The following is an 18,509-nucleotide window of genomic DNA, read 5'->3' on the forward strand; positions in this document are numbered from 1 at the left end:
TTTCAACAGTACAAGGTATCTCTTCAGTACCAACTAATCCCTGTCCTTTCTCTTTGGGCAACAGTGCTTTTATTGGAGAGATACCTTCTGACAAATGTACTTTGTCCTTTCTTGTATTAACTTGTATATTTGATATTTCTTCAATTACTGATTCTACTCTGATAGAAGATTCTACTGGTCCTTTGCATTCTACTGATTGAGCAATACCTTCTTGGTTAGATCGAATGTCAGTTTCCTTTCTTGCTGTTGGTTTGGGGGAAATAATATCTGTGGCTGCATTTATATTCTCTGAAACATCCATAATAGATGCCTCTTGTTTTGAAACATATTCTTCATGTTCCTGGGGAGATAATTTTCTTGGAGAACTATAATCTGTTTTAACATGAATCTCCTGTCTTCCGCCTGACTTTTCCTTCTTGTCTGATACCCTGGTGGTCATTTCCTTTTTCTTTACAATGTCTGTTTTCTTTTTGTCCACTGTTTTATCTGTGTCTATAGCCTCGCTTTCACCCTTAACTACCTGATGCATATTAGGAGACCTTTTCATAAATATTTCTTCCCTCATACTAGCACTCCCTTGCTTCATGATGGAAACTTCATATTTTTGTAGTTCAGTGTCCACTTTTTCATCATTTAATACTTCCAAAGATACAGTATCCTTCTTTATAGGTACACTGTCATTTATAGTAACTATGGCAGCTTTCTGGACAAAATGTTCTTCTGAAGATTGAACTACTTGATGGATAGGTATATCTTCAATTGTAGCCTGTTCTGTCTTTAACTCAACTACATCAACAAAGCGAGTTCCCTTAGTTTTGATGCCTGTACCTTCTTCCTCTCTAGACACTAAACTTGCAGTGTAAACACTTTTCCTGAGAAGTGTTTCTTCTCCTTCTGTGGATGATTCATGAGACTCCCTCTGAGGAGATCGATCCTGTTTGGCTGGTAAATCTGCTTCTAAATCAGATCTAATTTCAACAGAACTTCTTTCCTCTGGTTTCGGTGTAGTAAAAACCTTAGTAGCTCTATCTTTCGTCTTGGATACCTCACTAAGAGATGGTTCATGTTTCATATCTGACTTTTTCTCTTTTTGGACAGATAATTTTTCTGGAAGGATATCTTTTGTGGTCACTGAAATCTTCTGTTGGAATGTCGATGTAGTGCTATTGTCCAATATATCACCTTTGTTCTCATATGACACCTCTTCATATTCATGCCCTGCTTCTTCATACTGAAAGACTTCTTCTATTGGAGGAGCTCTCTCCATCGTGTCGGAAACCTCCCACGTCTCGTGAGTTTTCGAAGATCTCTTTTTCTCAGCCATCGGAAGACTAGAAGTCACTTGAAGTTGTAAAGATGTTTTTAAGAGTTCCCACCAAATGGAGGTCGCAAGAGATTAACGACAAAACACAACATAAAGACAAACATTGGGTTTAACAACACAGATAAAAGAAAGTAGTACTGGCATGCCATTATGCACCTGATATCTACATTTGGAGGTGAAATAAGATTTTAATCAATTGAACACCACTAACATAGAGCACATTTAGAATACCTGTGTCTGGCGGAGTTCCTTTTCTTTGTGGCATAACTTCTATTTCTGAAGTTGGAACTTTCTTTTCTTCTTCCATCTCCTTTTTAGGTTTAGTAATAGGTAATTTTTCAGTAGGTTTCTTCTCAGGAACCCTCTCAACAGTTACCTTTTCAGTAGGTTTTATCTCAGGTACCCTCTCAACAGGTACAGGCTTTTGTTTGGGCTCCATTACTTGAAGCACATACAAGACACGCATTAGACATTGGCAACACGGAAGAGTGACAAAAGGGTTGTTGCATAACACAACAAATCTGACAAACAGAACGTCACGTGGCGACGCATGCAACACTTTACTTCAAACATATTGTCAACATGGTCACAAACATAACATGACCCATATCTAAAACAGTCTTAACAACTTATGATAAACTATAAGTCTAATATTATGTCATATTGTAACACCATTAAGTCAGCTTCATGATGATAGTTAGTGTTACCCTTTAAAGTGTCTAGATTGTCAAACAGACGGAAAACGGAGGAAAAAGGAGAGCCGGAATATGGTAAACTTAAGACAAAGAATAGTTCAAGAAGACTCTTAAGACATCACAGTAAACTGTATGTACAGTACAGTACATAAGTCAGTGCATAAATCCCTACCTTTTTGCGGTGTATCTTGCTTTGGCGTCACAATAACTGATTCAGGCTTTCTGGCAACCTTAAGAGGTTCTGGTTTTCTTTCTTCCACAGGAACTTAAAAGACCATTTAAGATTGTTAAAAACATGCATATACAATGAAGATATTCAAGAAAGTCATTTCAAACACAGACATTGCACAAGTCACACTCTATTGAGTGGTAAGACTGTATGACGATGATTATGACGAGACAAAATTAAGCAACTGGGGAAAATACTTTTCAGTTGTGCATAAATATTTCAAAAGACAAACTCTGTGACGTAGAAGCTAGACGATACCAAATGTGAACATAGACAAGACATAGATGTTCAAAGCTGGGGTTGGTTAGAAGAAAGCCATTAAACATTAACGGGAGAAGCATTGTCAACCTATATTGTGTATACCTTGTTCTGGCACAGGTTGCACATGAGGCTCTATGTCCTCTCTGGCCACTTTTTGAGGGATGGTAGCTGGTCTCTGTGGAGTTACCTCCTGTCTTTTTTGTGCTTCTGGCACTTCAAAGAATATGCAAATTGTCAGTAATATACAATGTGCTGTGATGAAAGCACAACAAACAGACGTAAAATTGACAAAGAAAACAACAAATACGGATTCAAAATACGTGACATTACATAGTCTTAAACTTTGTAATGCCACAGACAGACAAAGATGGACTGACAAACAGAAGAGTATAAAGAGCATACAAGTTGTTAAAAGACTCAGAAAGCTGCCTCTCTTTTGAGAGAAACTGATACCTTGTGGTGATGGGACCTTCTTTGCAGCAGGAGTAGGCGCTGGCTCCTTATGAGAAGGAGTAGGTGCAGTCTCTGGCTTTTTAACTGCTGCTGGCGTTCCTGGTTCTGGTTTTGAAGCCTCTGGTTTCTTAGCTTTCTCAGGAACTTAAAGTAACATGCACTTTGATTTAGAGTTCACATACCAAGGTAATAATTACACTACATACAGATATGACACAAAATAAAAATGAACTTCTATGTTAGATGCTATATAAACATAATAATATATAATATACATACAATTACACAAAGGAAAGGTGACATAGAGAGGGGAATAAATACTCCACAAAACAAGACATGACAGGAAATACCTTTGGATGGTGGACTCTCTGGTTTCTTTACAGGTGCACCCTTCGGTTCAGGTTCAACCTTAGCCACAGGTGAAACTTTAGGCTCTGGTTTTGGCTCAGCTTTTGGCTCCGCAACATGGGGTGCAGCTTGAGGGACATCTTCAAGTAATACAGACATCAACATTAGAAACTATGGGCTATCAAGAAAAACCGAGGACAAGAGTGAAACCCATAAAAGCATGGGACAAGAGTATGATTGAGACAACTCAATGCACAAAGTGACAGAAGTGAATAAACTTAGTCACACAGGCTTATTCACACAGAATCCTTTGGGATAATAACATATAGTGTTAGAACGTGCTACATAGATGATTTAGAAACTGTGAAATAGACAGACAAGAGACTGACAAGTGTCACGCCCTAATCTGTTTCCCCTGTCTTTGTGCTTGTCTCCACCCCTCTTATTTATACGTGTGCTGTGCCTGTCCTGACCCTGCCTGTCATCCTGTACCTTTGCCCCACTACTCTGGATTACCGACCACTGCCTGACCTGACCCTGAGCCCGCCTGTTGTTCTGGTGCCTTACACCCTCTCTGGATTAATGACCCCTGCATGACCTGACCCTGAGCCTGTTGTTCCGGTGCCTTACACCCTCTCTGGATTAATGACCACTGCCTGACCTGATCCTGAGCCTGTTGTTCCGGTGCCTTACACCCACTCTGGATTAATGACCCCTGCATGACCTGACCTGTCGTTTGCCTGCCCCTGTTTAAAGAATAAACGTTCTTCAACACTGTCTGCACCCGGGTCATACCTTAAAACGTGATAACAAGAAGATATGGTATTAAGAGACAGACAACTGAAAATATTCAGGACAGAGACGGAACATCATAAGATCTACAACAGCAGCAGTAGGAGCATTTCTGAAGCACATGGAAAAATGCAATATACCTTTCTTTAATGGAACCTGTTCAGGTTTCTCAGCTGGCTTATGAAAAGGTGCCTTTGCTTCTTCATGTTCTTCTAAGATATTGCAAGTGAGCAATTACATACACCAAAATAAAAAGAGCACAATATTGGTTATAGAAGTCATGCAAATAAATACAAAATAATTACGGACACTAAGTTGAAGAAAACAAGGTTCACGTACAACAACCACAAAAACAATCAACTAAAACAAACAAATTCACAGATTTAGTTAAAAGAACATTAAGAATACATGACAAACATGACAAGATCGTTAGACAAGCACATCATTTCTGATTTAAGACTATACCTTTTGGAGAGGGAAGTTTCTCTGGGACAACCTCTGCAGTTATCTTCTCCTCCACTGGCTTTTTGGCTTCAGGTACTTGGAAATATCATCACAGTAAGTACAAGTTATCACTGAGTTAATGTGCAGGGACAAATATAATTAATCGTATAATGTAATTTACAGTAGTGGACATTGGTTACTTTACACAGACAAACAGTCATGCAAAAGTAGAATATTTATAGTAAAAGCCCTTCTTTTCAAATTGAGTTTTTTTTCAACAAGAGAGACATACTTGGGTAAGTTATCAACATGTACACACATCAACCAGATCAACACAAAATATCATTTAGAAATGCAGATATTTAGATACCTTTATGTGGTACTGCTGCCTCAGCTGGTTTAGCCTTCTCCTCGGGTTTCTTGTGCACTTCAGAAACTTTAAAGACACTCATTGTGTTAGCCAATGTAGCAAAGCAGTATCTACTGTGGACATCCATGCATTCGCATGTAAGGTACTTGCCAAAGAAGCACATATATTATGGAAGACAATACAGACAAACAGATAAGCCACTATGCGTGATCAACTTAAGAGCAAAGAATCAAATATCATAAATACTGAAAGTACAAACCAAGTTAAACTAAGCAAGACATGGAAAGAAACTGAGCATGACATGGCAGGGAAAACCTTTGACACGGTTAAAAGAAACAGAGTTTCATAAATGACACATGAACAAAGATCATGAACTTATTTTGCCAAAACATTGCCGACTGTGTACATCTCATTAAAAAAGAAGCTGTTAAAGAGTTTACCAACTGACACATGAACAAGACTATGAACATGTTTGCCAACTTTGCCATAACATTGCTGTAAGCCAAGACAGACAAACGTTGTTCTTTTAATACCTTTTTGTGGCATTTCCTCCCTCATTCCAACCTTCTTACTCTGGACGGACTCCTCCTCAACAGGTATTCTCGGGGCTGATAAGACAATGACAATATATTAGTATAATTGTTCAACAAGGCACGTTAGCTAAGGATAGAGGTTTATGGTTACAACACACAAATATAGACACAGAAATGAAATAACTCCTGTGGGACAACAAAGGAGAGAGAAAGACGTGGGATTTGTGACCGTGTTCCGCACACACAAACACACGCTAGCACACTATGGTACGATCACACATACAAAGAGTAGCCCATACATTCTGTTTCAAGATTTTTTAAAAGAGTGACTCAAACATACAGACAGACAAGGATGCTTTTAAGCACCACACATGTTAATACCAATGTGGCTCAAGGTGGAACGTTAAAGATGAACCGTTTGGTCACTTGAGTTAGCTGCTAACAGACATAAACAGCAATGGTAACATCTATTCTAAGGGATACCTGTGGTTGTAGAGATTTTCTGCACTACTGTCTCTTCTGTCCAGCTTTCATACTCTAATAAAGAGTAACAATGAAAAAAAAATGGTTTAGATGAGCAGTGGGAAATGCTGGAATATTGGTTAGGTCGTGTTACAATACTGAATAATCTTTTTAGGTGTACCAACTTGTCTGAACATGTTCAAATGAAATTGGTTAAATTGATCTTGGTTATTATTGACTGAAGTGTTAGGTCATGTTACTAAGTTGTACAAACATGTACAGATGTAGGATCTTAATTTGCCAGTTTGCTACAGGCAGAAAATAATTGTGCAGCAACAAGAAATGTGAATTATTATGTGGATTATAATTAATGGCCAATTTTGTTGGGGTTGATACATTTTCGTAAGGAAAAATCAATTCTGAAATTACAAAGTGGAAATTACAAATTTCAGAAGCCTTTTTAAACCTCAAATACACTATAAGTTTTACATTTCCTGGGTAATAAACTCAGCAAAAAAAGAAAGGACCCTGTCTTTCAAAGATAATTTGTAGAAATCCAAATAACCCAGATCTTCATTGTAATTAGTTTCAACACAGTTTCCCATGCTTGTTCAATGAACCATAAACAATTAATGAACATGCACCTGTGGAACGGTTGTTAAGACACTAACAGCTTACACACGGTAGGCAATTAAGGTCAACGTTATGAAAACCTAGGACACTAAAGAGGCCTTTCTACTGACTCTGAAAAACACCAAAAGAAAGATGCATGCTGCAAGGAGACATGAGGACTGCAGATGTGGCCAGGGCAATAAATTGCAATGTCTGTACTGTGAGACGCCTAAGACAGCGCTACAGGGAGACAGGATGGACAGCTGATCATCCTTGCAGTGGCAGACCACGTGTAACAACACCTGCACATGATCGGTACAGCCGAACATCACACCTGCGGGACAGGTACAGGATGGCAACAACAACTGCCCGAGTTACACCAGGAACGCACAATCCCTCCATCAGTGCTCAGACTGTCCGCAATCGGCTGAGAGAGGCTGGACTGAGGGCTTGTAGGCCTGTTGTAAGGCAAGTTCTCACCAGACATCACCGGCAACAACGTCGCCTATGGGCACAAACCCACCATCGCTGGACCAGACTGAACTGGCAAAAAGTTATCTTCACTGACGAGTTGCAGTTTTGTCTCACCAGGGGTGATGTTCAGATTCGCGTTGATCATAGAAAGTATGAGCGTTACACCAAGGCCTATACTCTGGAGCGGGATTGATTTGGAGGTGGAGGGTCCGTCATGGTCTGGGGCGGTGTGTCACAGCATCATCGGACTGAGCATGTTGTCATTGCAGGCAATCTCAAAGCTGTGCGTTACAGGGAAGACATTCTCCTCCTTCATGTGGTACCCTTCCTGTAGGCTCCTCCTGACATGACCCTCCAGCATGACAATGCCACCAGCCATACTGCTCGTTTAGTGCATGATTTCATGCAAGACAGGAATGTCAGTGTTCTGCCATGGCCAGCCAAGAGCCCGGATCTCAATCCAATTGAGCACGTCTGGGACCTATTGGATCAGAGGGTGAGGGCTAGGGCCAGGGTCATTGCCCCCAGAAATGTCTGGGAACTTGCAGGTGGAAGAGTGGGGTAACATCTCACAACAAGAACTGGCAACTCTGGTGCAGTCCATGAGGAGGAGATGCACTGCAGTACTTAATGCAGCTGGTGGCCACACCAGATACTGACTGTTACTTTCTGTTAGTCACATGTCTGTGGAACTTGTTCGGTTTATGTCTCAGTTGTTGAATCTTGTTATGTTCATACAAATATTTACACATGTTAAGTTTGTTGAAAATAAACGCAGTTGGCAGTGAGAGGACGTTTCTTTTTTTTGCTGATTTTATGCAAAAGCATGAATAATTGTGAAAACATGGAGATAGTTAAATTGATGATGGTGATGGTTACTATTAATATGATGTAAATCTTGCACAATAATCAAACGTTTGTGAATTATTTTATGATGATTTTAGTGGTTTGATGGTGATGGAAAGACACTTAATATAAACGAATGCAAGGCCATATACCTCTCATTTCCAACTCTCTCACTTCCATCTCTTCTTCATAATAGTATTCAGAAGATTCTTTAAAAAAACATATAGATGTTGAGTTCTCATGAATTAGGTTAGTTTAGATTTATATAATTAATGCCAATCTTATGTCCCATTCTTACCTTTTAGAGTAACTGAAGATGGCATATCAGGGATTCGTATTGATGAATCAGGGACATCTAACAGATGTTGAATTTGGTTTAAATATCAAAGATACAGTATATATAAAATAAGTTACATATTTAAGATACGTTGACTAGGAATTGTGATACATTTGAGAGGTTGTGTAGCTAGAAATCAAATACTTACCATGGGGTACCCCTGCTAATTCAATTTCTGTGAAAAAGGAAGATGAAATATTAAAAACTGAATTAAGGCCACTATGAGATACAGACAGCTGGAAAACAAAAACAAATGCTAACAACTATACCAACCTTTGTCTGAAAGATAAAGCTCAGCTGTGCTTTTAGCTTCCCCTCTGGGCTCCAACCTCACAATGACCGAGTAAACGCCTAAAGGATTAGTCATGAAGATGATTTAATAATCCATTCTGATGTATTCATCTGGGTAACGAGAATAAAGAAATCCATAAAATGCTTGTTTGACGCAACTCTACACACCTTCATCTTCATTGGTTACATTGCGGATGATCATAAAGTGTCTTCTGCCTTCGCTTCTGAAGTTATACTTTGGGCACTCTCTGAGTTCCCAAGTGTCTTTGTACCATGTAACGATGGCATTGTCGAAAGACACCTCACATTCGAAGGTGGCTGCTTGGCGTTCGCCCACCACAATGTTCTGGATACGTTTGGTGAAGTGAATTTGTTCAGCTAAAACAGATAACGTGGTGATGAATTTAGTTCGATTTTAATATTTCTGGTTATTCTCATAATTCAAACTCATTGTGCAAATTCAAGTCAAATTAGACAATGGAGAATAGATATGCAGTTAGAAGTGTTCAACAGATCATGATGGGTGATTCAATAAGATGAAAGTAGAGACAAAAAGTCAAAAGACAAGAAAGAAATGAAGAAAGACAGAAATGTTGGTTTGTGGCAAAGTTCCAAGACCAACAAGTGTAAGAAAGTAGAGTTCCAGGAAGAAAAAGAGTACGTCAAATCAAAAGTGCAAAAAAAGAGAAAAAGAGTGAAAAAAAACAACATTTAAAGATTAGTGACAAAATAAGTGATGAAGAAAAAAAGAGGTTAGTTTGGGGTGATCTTCTCCACTCTACAACATGATGGGAGATGCAACAGCAACCAATTATTATGTGGTTTAATCTATACACACCTTCAACCCATAGATCTGCAGTTGATTCAAGGTTGTCATATCTGCAGGCATAGCGTCCGTGGTCTTCTGGTTGGAGGTCTTTAATCGACAGCCTCTGAATCTTGTTGACCACCTCATGTGAGTATCTGCCCTTCATTTCTAAAAGCTTTCCATTCTTAAACCACTGTGTTTTGACATTAGGGATAGAAAACTGGCAAGACAGTGTACATGTTTGCCCCTCCTTACACACAACTTCCTCCAGATGTTTCTCAACCTCAGGCTCTGTAAAGACACAACGAACAAATATGCATGTCGGTCAGTATTTACAGATACAGTATAAAGGACTGAATAAACAAATGCAGAACCATAGATACCCACCGATAACAGTCAGTTTGGCACTGGAGATATGTGGGCCACATACAACACGGTAGTTGCCCTGGTCTTTGATTTGACACTGCTTGATCTTCAGAATGTGACTGTCACCAACAATGTTGATTTCGTATTTTTCATTGTTGTCAAGCTTCTGAGTTCCCTTGTACCAGGACAGGGTGATCTCTGGAAAGTTGATCTTGATGTCACACTCAAAGGTGGCAACCTTGTTGGTGACTGTAGATTGATCTGTTATGTCCTTATTCACAGTGACAGGCTGCAAACAAATAAAGAAGACATATGTGCTTAGACATTCATGTAAATAAATATGCATATAATATATGATAATTACTGCTGTTGTCATTGTCAGACATTTCATTGTGGTAGCTAATGAGGAACCTACCTCAGTACGTTCCATTCTCTTTTGCAAATCAGCCACAAGAGCAGCCAAATCCTCGTCCGATTCTCTCTCTCTCTCCAGTTCCTAAATCACATCAAAACACAAAGCAGAACTAGTTATTGTGTGGCCATTATTTCTTTAAAAAAGCAACAACATTCTGTATTGTATGACTAATATTAAGTAAATTAAACTGTTGTGTTTTGAAGAAAAGACTAAGCCATTAAATTCAATTGAATACAACTTTATGTTAAATGAATTTACCGGTCTTCCACTTTCTTCTGCTTTCTCCCTCTTCAGCTGCTCAATGGCCTGAAGAAGTCCACGGTAGTCAGTAATTCCATACATGCGGGCATATTTCTCATACTCCTTAGGGTCCACATTTCTGAGCAACTCTACAATGTCAATGTCTTTCTCTTCCTGGGGACTCTTCTGCTTAGATGGAGTCCTGTGGAGGAAGAAAAATAGAAGAGGAAGGCATGGCAAATATTATTTGTACAGTTTCTTGTGGAATGTGAAAGGTAGAGACATAATTGTCAAAGAGAGATTCACTTACTTCTTCAGTTTTGCTCTGAAGTCTCCCTCAACTCCGACAACCTCTTTCCTTTCCTCAACATGCATGTCGGTGTTGCATTCTATTTCTCCAGCTTTGTTAGTTGCAACACATCTGTACTGTCCGGAGTCAGACTTTGTTATTTCTCTGATCTCTAACTTGGCATCTGGGCCTTTCTGCTCAATAGTGATGCGACCACCATGAGTGATCTGCCTCCACTTGCCCTTCATCCATTTCACGTTAGGAATGGGATCACCTCCAACCTTAGCGATGAACGTTGCAGTGCCCTCTGTAAATGAACGCAACATATTGAAGACATCATTTACTATGGGAATGTTAGATTGTCCAATGTTTAAACAATGTGGGTTGTCAATTGAATAATAATTATATGCTTCTAAATCTCTTTTCATCACACTTACTCTCGGCTACATGGCAAGGCTTGGGCTCCTCGACGAAGAACAAGTTGTCCAGTTTCTTTACTGGTGCTGCTGTTGATTCCTCTTCAGCGGGTTTAGGTGCTGCTTTGGATTTCTCTGCAATAAAGCATAATTCAAGAAGTCTGTTATAAAAACCATTATCATTCATTCATGACAGCTGATTCCACAAGTTATTGGATATGACTTGAATCAAAATATGGTCCAGAAGATGTACCTTTGATTGTCACTTTGGCCTTGCAGAATTCACTACCAGCTTCATTGGTAGCCTTGCAGAGGTAGTCCCCTGCATCATTCTTTGATACGCGCATGACCTCCAAAGAGGCAACGTCATCGGCAAAAATGATTTTAGTGCTGGAAGTGTTTTTCAAGTCTTTTCTGTCCTTCATCCACTGAATCTTCATAGGAGGGGATCCATGGACATGACAGCTAAGATGCAGGTTCTCTCCCTCGGTCAGCGTGGCAGGTTTGAGAGTGGGGTCAAATGTAGGGGGCTTCTTGTGTTCTGGGAAAATAGGGAAGAGTCATGGAAAAACATACATGGGACACATAGTAGAGATGTATACAACAATTATGTACATCTTGTTTTCTATGGAGAAACACAACAAAATATTATTAATATTATTATTAATATAGTAATATTAATATGGACCTACCAGTTATGGTAACTGTCACTTCGCAAGAGGCAGTGCCAGCTTCATTAGTGGCTTTGCAGGTATACCTGCCACAGTCTGAGACTTCGGAGCTCTTGATACACAACACAGCCACATTGCTCTTGAAGGACATGTCATAGTGATCAGAGCTGTGCTTTTCAATGTCATCTTTGTACCAATTGATGGTCATGGGCTGAGAACCAGACAAACGTGCCTCAATTTTCACCATCTTGCCCTCTGTATCCTCAAGGGTCTCTGTGGGCTTTTTGGTGAAGGTAGGTGGAATTTTGCGCTCTGAAAATAAATACAAAAGAATGAATGGTTTCTGAAACAAGATTGCAGTGGTCATGTTAGGTGTCACGTAAGCAAACAAAGTACTATACCAAAAATGTCTCTCAAGAAACTAAAATGTCTCTCAAGGACTAAAATTGGGTGCCAGTGGGCCAAATACCTTTGACAGTAATTTCAGTGGAACAAGAGTCCTTTCCAATGTCATTAGTGGCATGGCAAAAGTAGCGGCCAGAGTCTGATTTAGCTGCTTTCAATATAGTGAGGTGTGGGTTGTTATCCACGCAGGACATCTTGTAATTTCCTCCTGATCGAATATCTTTGTGATCCTTTGACCAAGTGACTTTTATTGGCAAAGATCCAGTCATGTGGCATTCCAATTCCACACTATCACCCACTGAAATGTCCACCATGGGTGCCAGCTTTTTATCAAAGACAGGGGGATATCTTGGCTCTAAAAGTTCAATGATGGGAAAGAGGTGGAACATACAGCATACTTTGAAATGAAAGCATTGACATTGTACAATATGACATGGTACTAATACAGAACGTGCACTGTCTCTCAGTCAGCAAGCAAAAAACTACTTCTTTGAAGAAAAACCGACCGACCTTGAAGAGTGAGTTTGGCTCTGCAGGATGCAGTCCCAACGCTGTTGGTAGCAACACAAGTGTATTCCCCAGAGTGTCTCATTTCACCTCTGGTTATTTTTAGGGCAGCAGTGTTATCATCATAACTCATGGTATAGTCGGTGGATTTCAGAGTTTCACCGTCTTTAAACCAAGAGACCTCAATGGGCGAGGAGCCTGCCACGCGGCACTCAAATTTGACTTCCATTCCTTCTGTCTGTTGAAGACTGGTTATTTTCTTGGGGAAGGTAGGTGGCGTTTTTGCCTCTGAAAATAGGATAGTTCAGCAAACAATATAATACTAATCGTTAATTTCAGAAACAATGATGCAGAGTCAAAACGGAATATCTCCAGATTAAAAAGAGAACATTCCTAAATAAAAGATGGCGGGCATCACCTTGGACAGAGAGGCGGCAAGTGGATGAGGCTGTTCCTATGTTGTTTTCTGCTTTGCATGTGTATTCACCAATATCAGCCTTGGTTGCTTTGCTCAGTTTCAAGCAAGCAATTCCTTTGGAATATTCTATTTTGCAAGTGGGGCTGGACCTCACTTTTCCGTCAGCCTTAAACCAAGCCACCTTTATTTCAGGGGTTCCGCCCACATGGCATTTCAAACAAACTGCATCGCCAGCAGTCACTTCCATTGGCTCCAAATTCTCAATGAAATAAGGTGGTTCTAAAGTGACAGATATAAACCATTAAATCAGAAACATGCACATCAGATATATACAGTATAGGACAATCCCAATACATTACCAGATCAACTTAGGTAAACTAACCTAAGATGGACACTTGTGCTTTGCAGTTATCCTTTCCAGCATCATTGGAAACTTCACAAGCGTATTCCCCACTTGCTTCCTTATCATCAGTGTTTAAACACTCCAGGATGCAGGAGGTCTCAGTGGTAGTGACATTGTGCTTATAAGAAGAATAAAGCTGTTTTCCGTCCTTATACCAGGCGACAAATATCTTTGGGGTTCCAGAGTATGTGCACTCAAGTACCAATGATTTACCCTTTTCAACAGAATGGTCCTTCAGCTTCTTAACAAAGCACGCAGGTTCTGAGTTAAATCATATAGAAGTTTGTTAGTCCACATACTGATTAATTTTGTAATTTTGATTTAATTCTGTTGATAAAATCTGTAATAATACATTTAAAAATTATAGTATTGACCAACCTTTCACAGACAGGTTAACTGGGCAACTTTCCTTCCCAGCATCATTAATAATCTGGCATGTATACTCTCCAGCATGGGATTTGTCAATTTTGAATAGCTCCATTGTAGCTGTACTGTCCCGGAGAGCAATTTCATAGCCTTTTCCAGACAAAATTTCCTTGGTGCCTCTGAACCACTTCAGTTTCAGTGGGGCACTTCCTTTGACAATTGCTGAGAACAAAACATTTGTGCCAGGCATTGCTTCCAATGGCTGAGGTGGCATCACGAAAGAAGGAGGTTCTAAATACAAAAAAGACATACTTTTAGTTTGCCGACATCTAACATTAAATCAGTCACTTCACAAAGCAATAGTCATTATGAAGGCCAAACGTGTACTGTAGATTCAAACCTCCTATTTACTGACCTTTCACAATGAAAGAGGCACTGGTCTCATTGGTTCCTGCCTTGTTTACAGCTTTGCATTTATACACTCCAGAGTCTGACAACTTAAGAGTGGGCACTTTGAGCATGCAGGTGTTGTCACTGAATGTAATCTCATAGTTTGGTCCAGTTTTGATCTCCTCTCCATCATGGTACCAGGTAATGGTGAAAGGTGCGGAACCAGAGACTTTGCAGTCCATTTCACCAGCTTTTCCAACAATAGGTTGATAATCCTTCAATTTCCTTGTAAATGTTGGAGGTATAGTTTTATCTGTTATAGAAGGACATGGTTAGTAACCAGTGCATTAGGAAGAACACTAGGCATTTAGGCAAATGTAATACTATACTGTGTATATGAAGTGGCCACCAACCTAGTACAGTGAGGTTTAATTTGGTGAGATCACTGCCAACCTCATTTTTGACCTCAAATGTATATTCTCCTGTGTCAACTTTTTCTGCAGACAAAACTTTTAAGCTGGAGATCATCTTTGAGAATGAGATTTTGTACTTCTGTCCAGAGGAGAGTTCGACTCCATCCTTAAACCATTTTGGTTTCAGCTCTGGTGTCCCCGACACTTTGACTTCTAGAGCTGCAATATCACCTGCAGTCACACTGAAAGACTCTGGTCTCTCTACAACTTTAGCTGGTTCTGAAAAGAACATGAAAAGAGGTGTGCTTACAGAAACGGAATCATTTTAAAAAGCAATGACTGGGGGGGAAACTAAGCGAATTAAGAAAGAAAATTGAATTGTACAAACCTAATACAGTCAAGTTAGCAAAACATTCCACAACTCCAGCATCATTTCTGAGTTGGCAGGTGTATTTGCCCATTGCCAGTAAATCTGCTTTAAAGACTTTAAGAGTGACCTGGTTGTTGTCAAAGGTAATTTTCCGGTTGTCACCATCTCTGAGAATGTGATCCTTATCCTGTACCCAAGACGCGGTCATTGGCTGAGAGCCTTTGACATTGGCCGTCAGGGTGACTTCTTCACCCAATATACATGTCATATTCGACAATTTCTTCACAAACGTTGGTGGTTCTGAGAGAGGACAAACATGGTGAGGAGAAAAAAAACATAATGAGGGAGTAGTTCATGGTTAAAAGCTGGAACATCAATTATCGAAAGAAAAAAAAAAAAAAAACCACAGATGATGCAATTCTACTAACCTCTGAGTTGAATTGTAGCACGGCATGTTTCATATCCTACACTGTTTGTTGCCTTGCACTCATACTCTCCAACATCTGAGGCTTCCAATCCAATTATATGAAGAGTGGCAGAGGTACCCTCATTCACCATCTTATATTTCCTACTTTCTTTTAGTGGTGTTTTATCTTTGGACCAGGTAATCTCAAAGGGTGCAGTGCCAATTATCTCACAGTGTAGGCTAGCATCCTTTCCTTTCATTCCTTCAATTGGCTGAGGTACTTTGAGGAAAGATGGTGGGTCTACAAAACATTGAGAATCGTTAAGAAGCAGCTCTCTTTGTTACATGCAGCAAAGCCTCAAATTCATACTGACGTAATACCACCAACAGACACTATACTAATGTTAGATTATTATGGAATATATCATGTAATATGGAAAATATCAAAACCCAATGTCATTGATCACTGGCTAACCTTTGACTGTAAGGGTTGTGCTGCAGCTTATGCTTCCAGCTTCGTTGGTTGCTTCACAAGTGTAGACTCCATTGTCTTCAAATCTTGTGGTGTGCAGCTCAAGTACTGCCATTGAGTCAACAAATGAGGTTCTATAGTTGTCACCTTCTGTGATCTTAGTGTCATTTTTGAACCATTGCATTCGCAGAGAGGGCGCACCCGTAACTTTGCATTCAAGACGGAGTGGCTCGCACTTCTTCACAAACTTTGTGACTGGCAATTTCAGCACAAATTCAGGAGGTTCTGCAAAGCCAAAATATAGCAAAATTAGGTTATTGAAGCACATGCAACTTGACAAAGTGAAATAATATGAGGCTAGGAATGAACTGCAAAAAGAGGTGATTTGATGACTTGATGGATCTGTTAAGGATTAAAGCCAATATGAATTTGAAAAGGGAAATGGGAAGCATGATACATGGTGGACAAACAGTTGTTGATGTGATGGAGGTGTTGGTGAAGGTGCTGTGAACTGCTGAAGGAACTGTGAAAAGGAGGTGCTGGAGGAGCTGTGAAAATGCAAAACAATTGAGCACAGATAAAAGCATTCGAGGACAGACGGAACGATGGAAGCCAATCGAGGAAAGATGGAAGCCAAGGCAAGAGTTTAAATAAGAGCAGGGTTCCAACCTTTTACTGTTAAATTGGCACTACATCTTTCAGTGCCGGCATCATTGCTAACTTGACAAGAGTAAACTCCACTCTGCAAAACTCCAACTGAGTAAAGATCTAAGAAGCAAGATAATCCTTCCAGTCCGGTAAAACATGATGGTCCAGTGATCAATTCAGTGTCATCCTTGAACCATTTCACTGCGAAAGGAGGTGTTCCTTTAAACGTGCTCTTAAATCGCACGTTGGAGTTAGGAAGGGCTGCCTGGGGCTCAGGCAGCAGCACAAAGCTTGGCGGCTCTAAAGATGCATTTGAAAAGAAACAATAGCAACCAAGTTACTCAGCTGGCCTGACCGTTTCACGAGAGAAAAATATGAATTTGATATAAATGTTATAAATTCTGACCTTTCACCCTTAGTGCCCCACTACATTCAACGCTTCCTGCTGTATTTGTTAGTTTGCAAGAGTAAGTGCCGGCATCAACTCTCTCTAACTGTTCGATTTCCAAAGACACAGAATTGTCTTGACGAACAAGTTTATATTTTCCACCAACGGAAATGTTGTTTCCATCTTTCTGCCATTCCACAGTAATGGGAAGGGATCCAGATATTTTGCAGCCAATTTGAACAAATGTTCCCAATATTTCCTGTATTTCACTCATTGGTTTGGTGAAGCTTGGGGGAATAGTTTGTTCTGTTTTCACAAGAGCAACAACAAAACAGTCAAAACCATATGCATTATATATCATGTAATAACCAGTATACTACCACACTAATTTGTTTCAATACAAGATTTTGCACTGACCTAGTACAATCAACTTGACTTTGCAACTGCAGGTATCAATGTGGTTTGAGACCTCAAATTGATAGTTGCCTGCATCCTCCTTTTGTGTAGTCTGAATTTTAAGGCTACTAAGGTTGTTCTCAAAGCTAAGTTTGTGCTGTGGGCTTGACTTGAGCTCTTTGCCATCCTTGGTCCACTTCACTTTGAGCTCCGGACTGCCTGCCACTTTGCACTCTAAACTGACTGGATCCCCAATAGTTACTTTCATCACTTCTGGTTTCTCTGTAATCTGAGGTGGTTCTAAAATGCATAGAAATATCAATTTTTCAAAGACAGATCTGACCAAAATTAAAACAAATATCTAGCTAGCATACTAAAAGAAAAGACAAACCTTGCACCATGAGTGTTGCAAAGCACTTGTCCTGTCCAGCATCATTTGCCACCTGGCAGGTATATTTCCCACTGTGATGGGCCTCACAGACTGGAATCCTTAGAGTTGCCACATTATTCTCAAATGTCCGTTCAATTTTAGGATCTTCCAAGATCCAGTTCTCATTTCTTTGCCATTGCACAGACAGAGATGGTGACCCAGTGACAACACACTGAAATTCAGCCGATTTGCCCAAAACAGTGGCTACATTTTCAATTTTCTTCACAAATGATGGTCGATCTAACATCAAACCAAGGAACAATTATTAGTTATTTAAAGTAAGAATGTGTTGTCATCATGGAAGTTACGTAATCTATCACAAGAGTATATGTTTTAAGTAACTAACCTTTTATACGAAGTGTAGTTCTACAAGAACAACTTCCAACCTCATTTGAGACGGTACACTGGTATTCACCAACATCTACACCATCACATTTCTGTATCTCAAGATTCAGAATGTCCTGTACTTGTGAGAAACTGTGCTTTGTGCTGGATTTAATTTCCTTTAAATCCTTATGCCACATGACCTCAAACGGACCTGTGCCAATGACTTGGCACTCTAAAGAGGCATTTGAGCCCTTCACAATATCCGCAGCTGATAACTGTTTAACAAAGGATGGTGGCTCTGAGGTAGAGAAAACAGACAATTAACTCAATGAAGTCTGAATCATATAAAAGTTTGAAAATATAAAATTATTCCTAAAAAGACTAAACCAACCTTTCACTTTCAATTCCATATTGCAGCTTTCACTGCCGGCTTCATTACGGGCTTCACAATAGTATATTCCACTGTCCTTAGTATCAGCACCACAAATATCTAG

General features: G+C 39.8%; 1 protein-coding gene across 1 annotated transcript in view; it reads right to left on the bottom strand.

Annotated features, from left to right (window-relative positions):
* LOC124044015 (titin-like) overlaps positions 1–16,102 on the bottom strand; it is a 124,504-nt gene extending 108,402 nt beyond the window's left edge. The window contains exons 1-31 of the mRNA XM_046363318.1: positions 15,830–16,102; positions 15,377–15,655; positions 14,967–15,248; positions 14,579–14,857; positions 14,191–14,478; positions 13,788–14,066; positions 13,389–13,670; positions 13,007–13,285; positions 12,592–12,876; positions 12,146–12,436; positions 11,698–11,988; positions 11,259–11,546; positions 11,027–11,140; positions 10,611–10,896; positions 10,319–10,502; positions 10,061–10,141; positions 9,667–9,934; positions 9,310–9,570; positions 8,329–8,355; positions 8,142–8,198; positions 7,996–8,052; positions 5,933–5,986; positions 5,450–5,524; positions 4,917–4,982; positions 4,568–4,642; positions 4,243–4,314; positions 3,313–3,450; positions 2,963–3,106; positions 2,612–2,722; positions 2,192–2,284; positions 1,556–1,765 (exon numbers count right to left, since the gene is read on the bottom strand). Of these exons, the coding sequence (XP_046219274.1) occupies positions 1,556–1,765; positions 2,192–2,284; positions 2,612–2,722; positions 2,963–3,106; positions 3,313–3,450; positions 4,243–4,314; positions 4,568–4,642; positions 4,917–4,982; positions 5,450–5,524; positions 5,933–5,986; positions 7,996–8,052; positions 8,142–8,198; positions 8,329–8,355; positions 9,310–9,570; positions 9,667–9,934; positions 10,061–10,141; positions 10,319–10,502; positions 10,611–10,896; positions 11,027–11,140; positions 11,259–11,546; positions 11,698–11,988; positions 12,146–12,436; positions 12,592–12,876; positions 13,007–13,285; positions 13,389–13,670; positions 13,788–14,066; positions 14,191–14,478; positions 14,579–14,857; positions 14,967–15,248; positions 15,377–15,655; positions 15,830–16,010 (5,677 nt within the window). The 5' untranslated portion in view covers positions 16,011–16,102. The remainder of the gene's footprint in view (positions 1–1,555; positions 1,766–2,191; positions 2,285–2,611; positions 2,723–2,962; positions 3,107–3,312; positions 3,451–4,242; positions 4,315–4,567; positions 4,643–4,916; positions 4,983–5,449; positions 5,525–5,932; positions 5,987–7,995; positions 8,053–8,141; positions 8,199–8,328; positions 8,356–9,309; positions 9,571–9,666; positions 9,935–10,060; positions 10,142–10,318; positions 10,503–10,610; positions 10,897–11,026; positions 11,141–11,258; positions 11,547–11,697; positions 11,989–12,145; positions 12,437–12,591; positions 12,877–13,006; positions 13,286–13,388; positions 13,671–13,787; positions 14,067–14,190; positions 14,479–14,578; positions 14,858–14,966; positions 15,249–15,376; positions 15,656–15,829) is intronic.
* Between the last annotated feature and the right edge of the window lie 2,407 nt (positions 16,103–18,509).

The sequence above is a fragment of the Oncorhynchus gorbuscha genome, linkage group LG09 (genome assembly GCF_021184085.1).
Source record: "Oncorhynchus gorbuscha isolate QuinsamMale2020 ecotype Even-year linkage group LG09, OgorEven_v1.0, whole genome shotgun sequence".
Taxonomy (NCBI): Eukaryota; Metazoa; Chordata; class Actinopteri; order Salmoniformes; family Salmonidae; genus Oncorhynchus; species Oncorhynchus gorbuscha.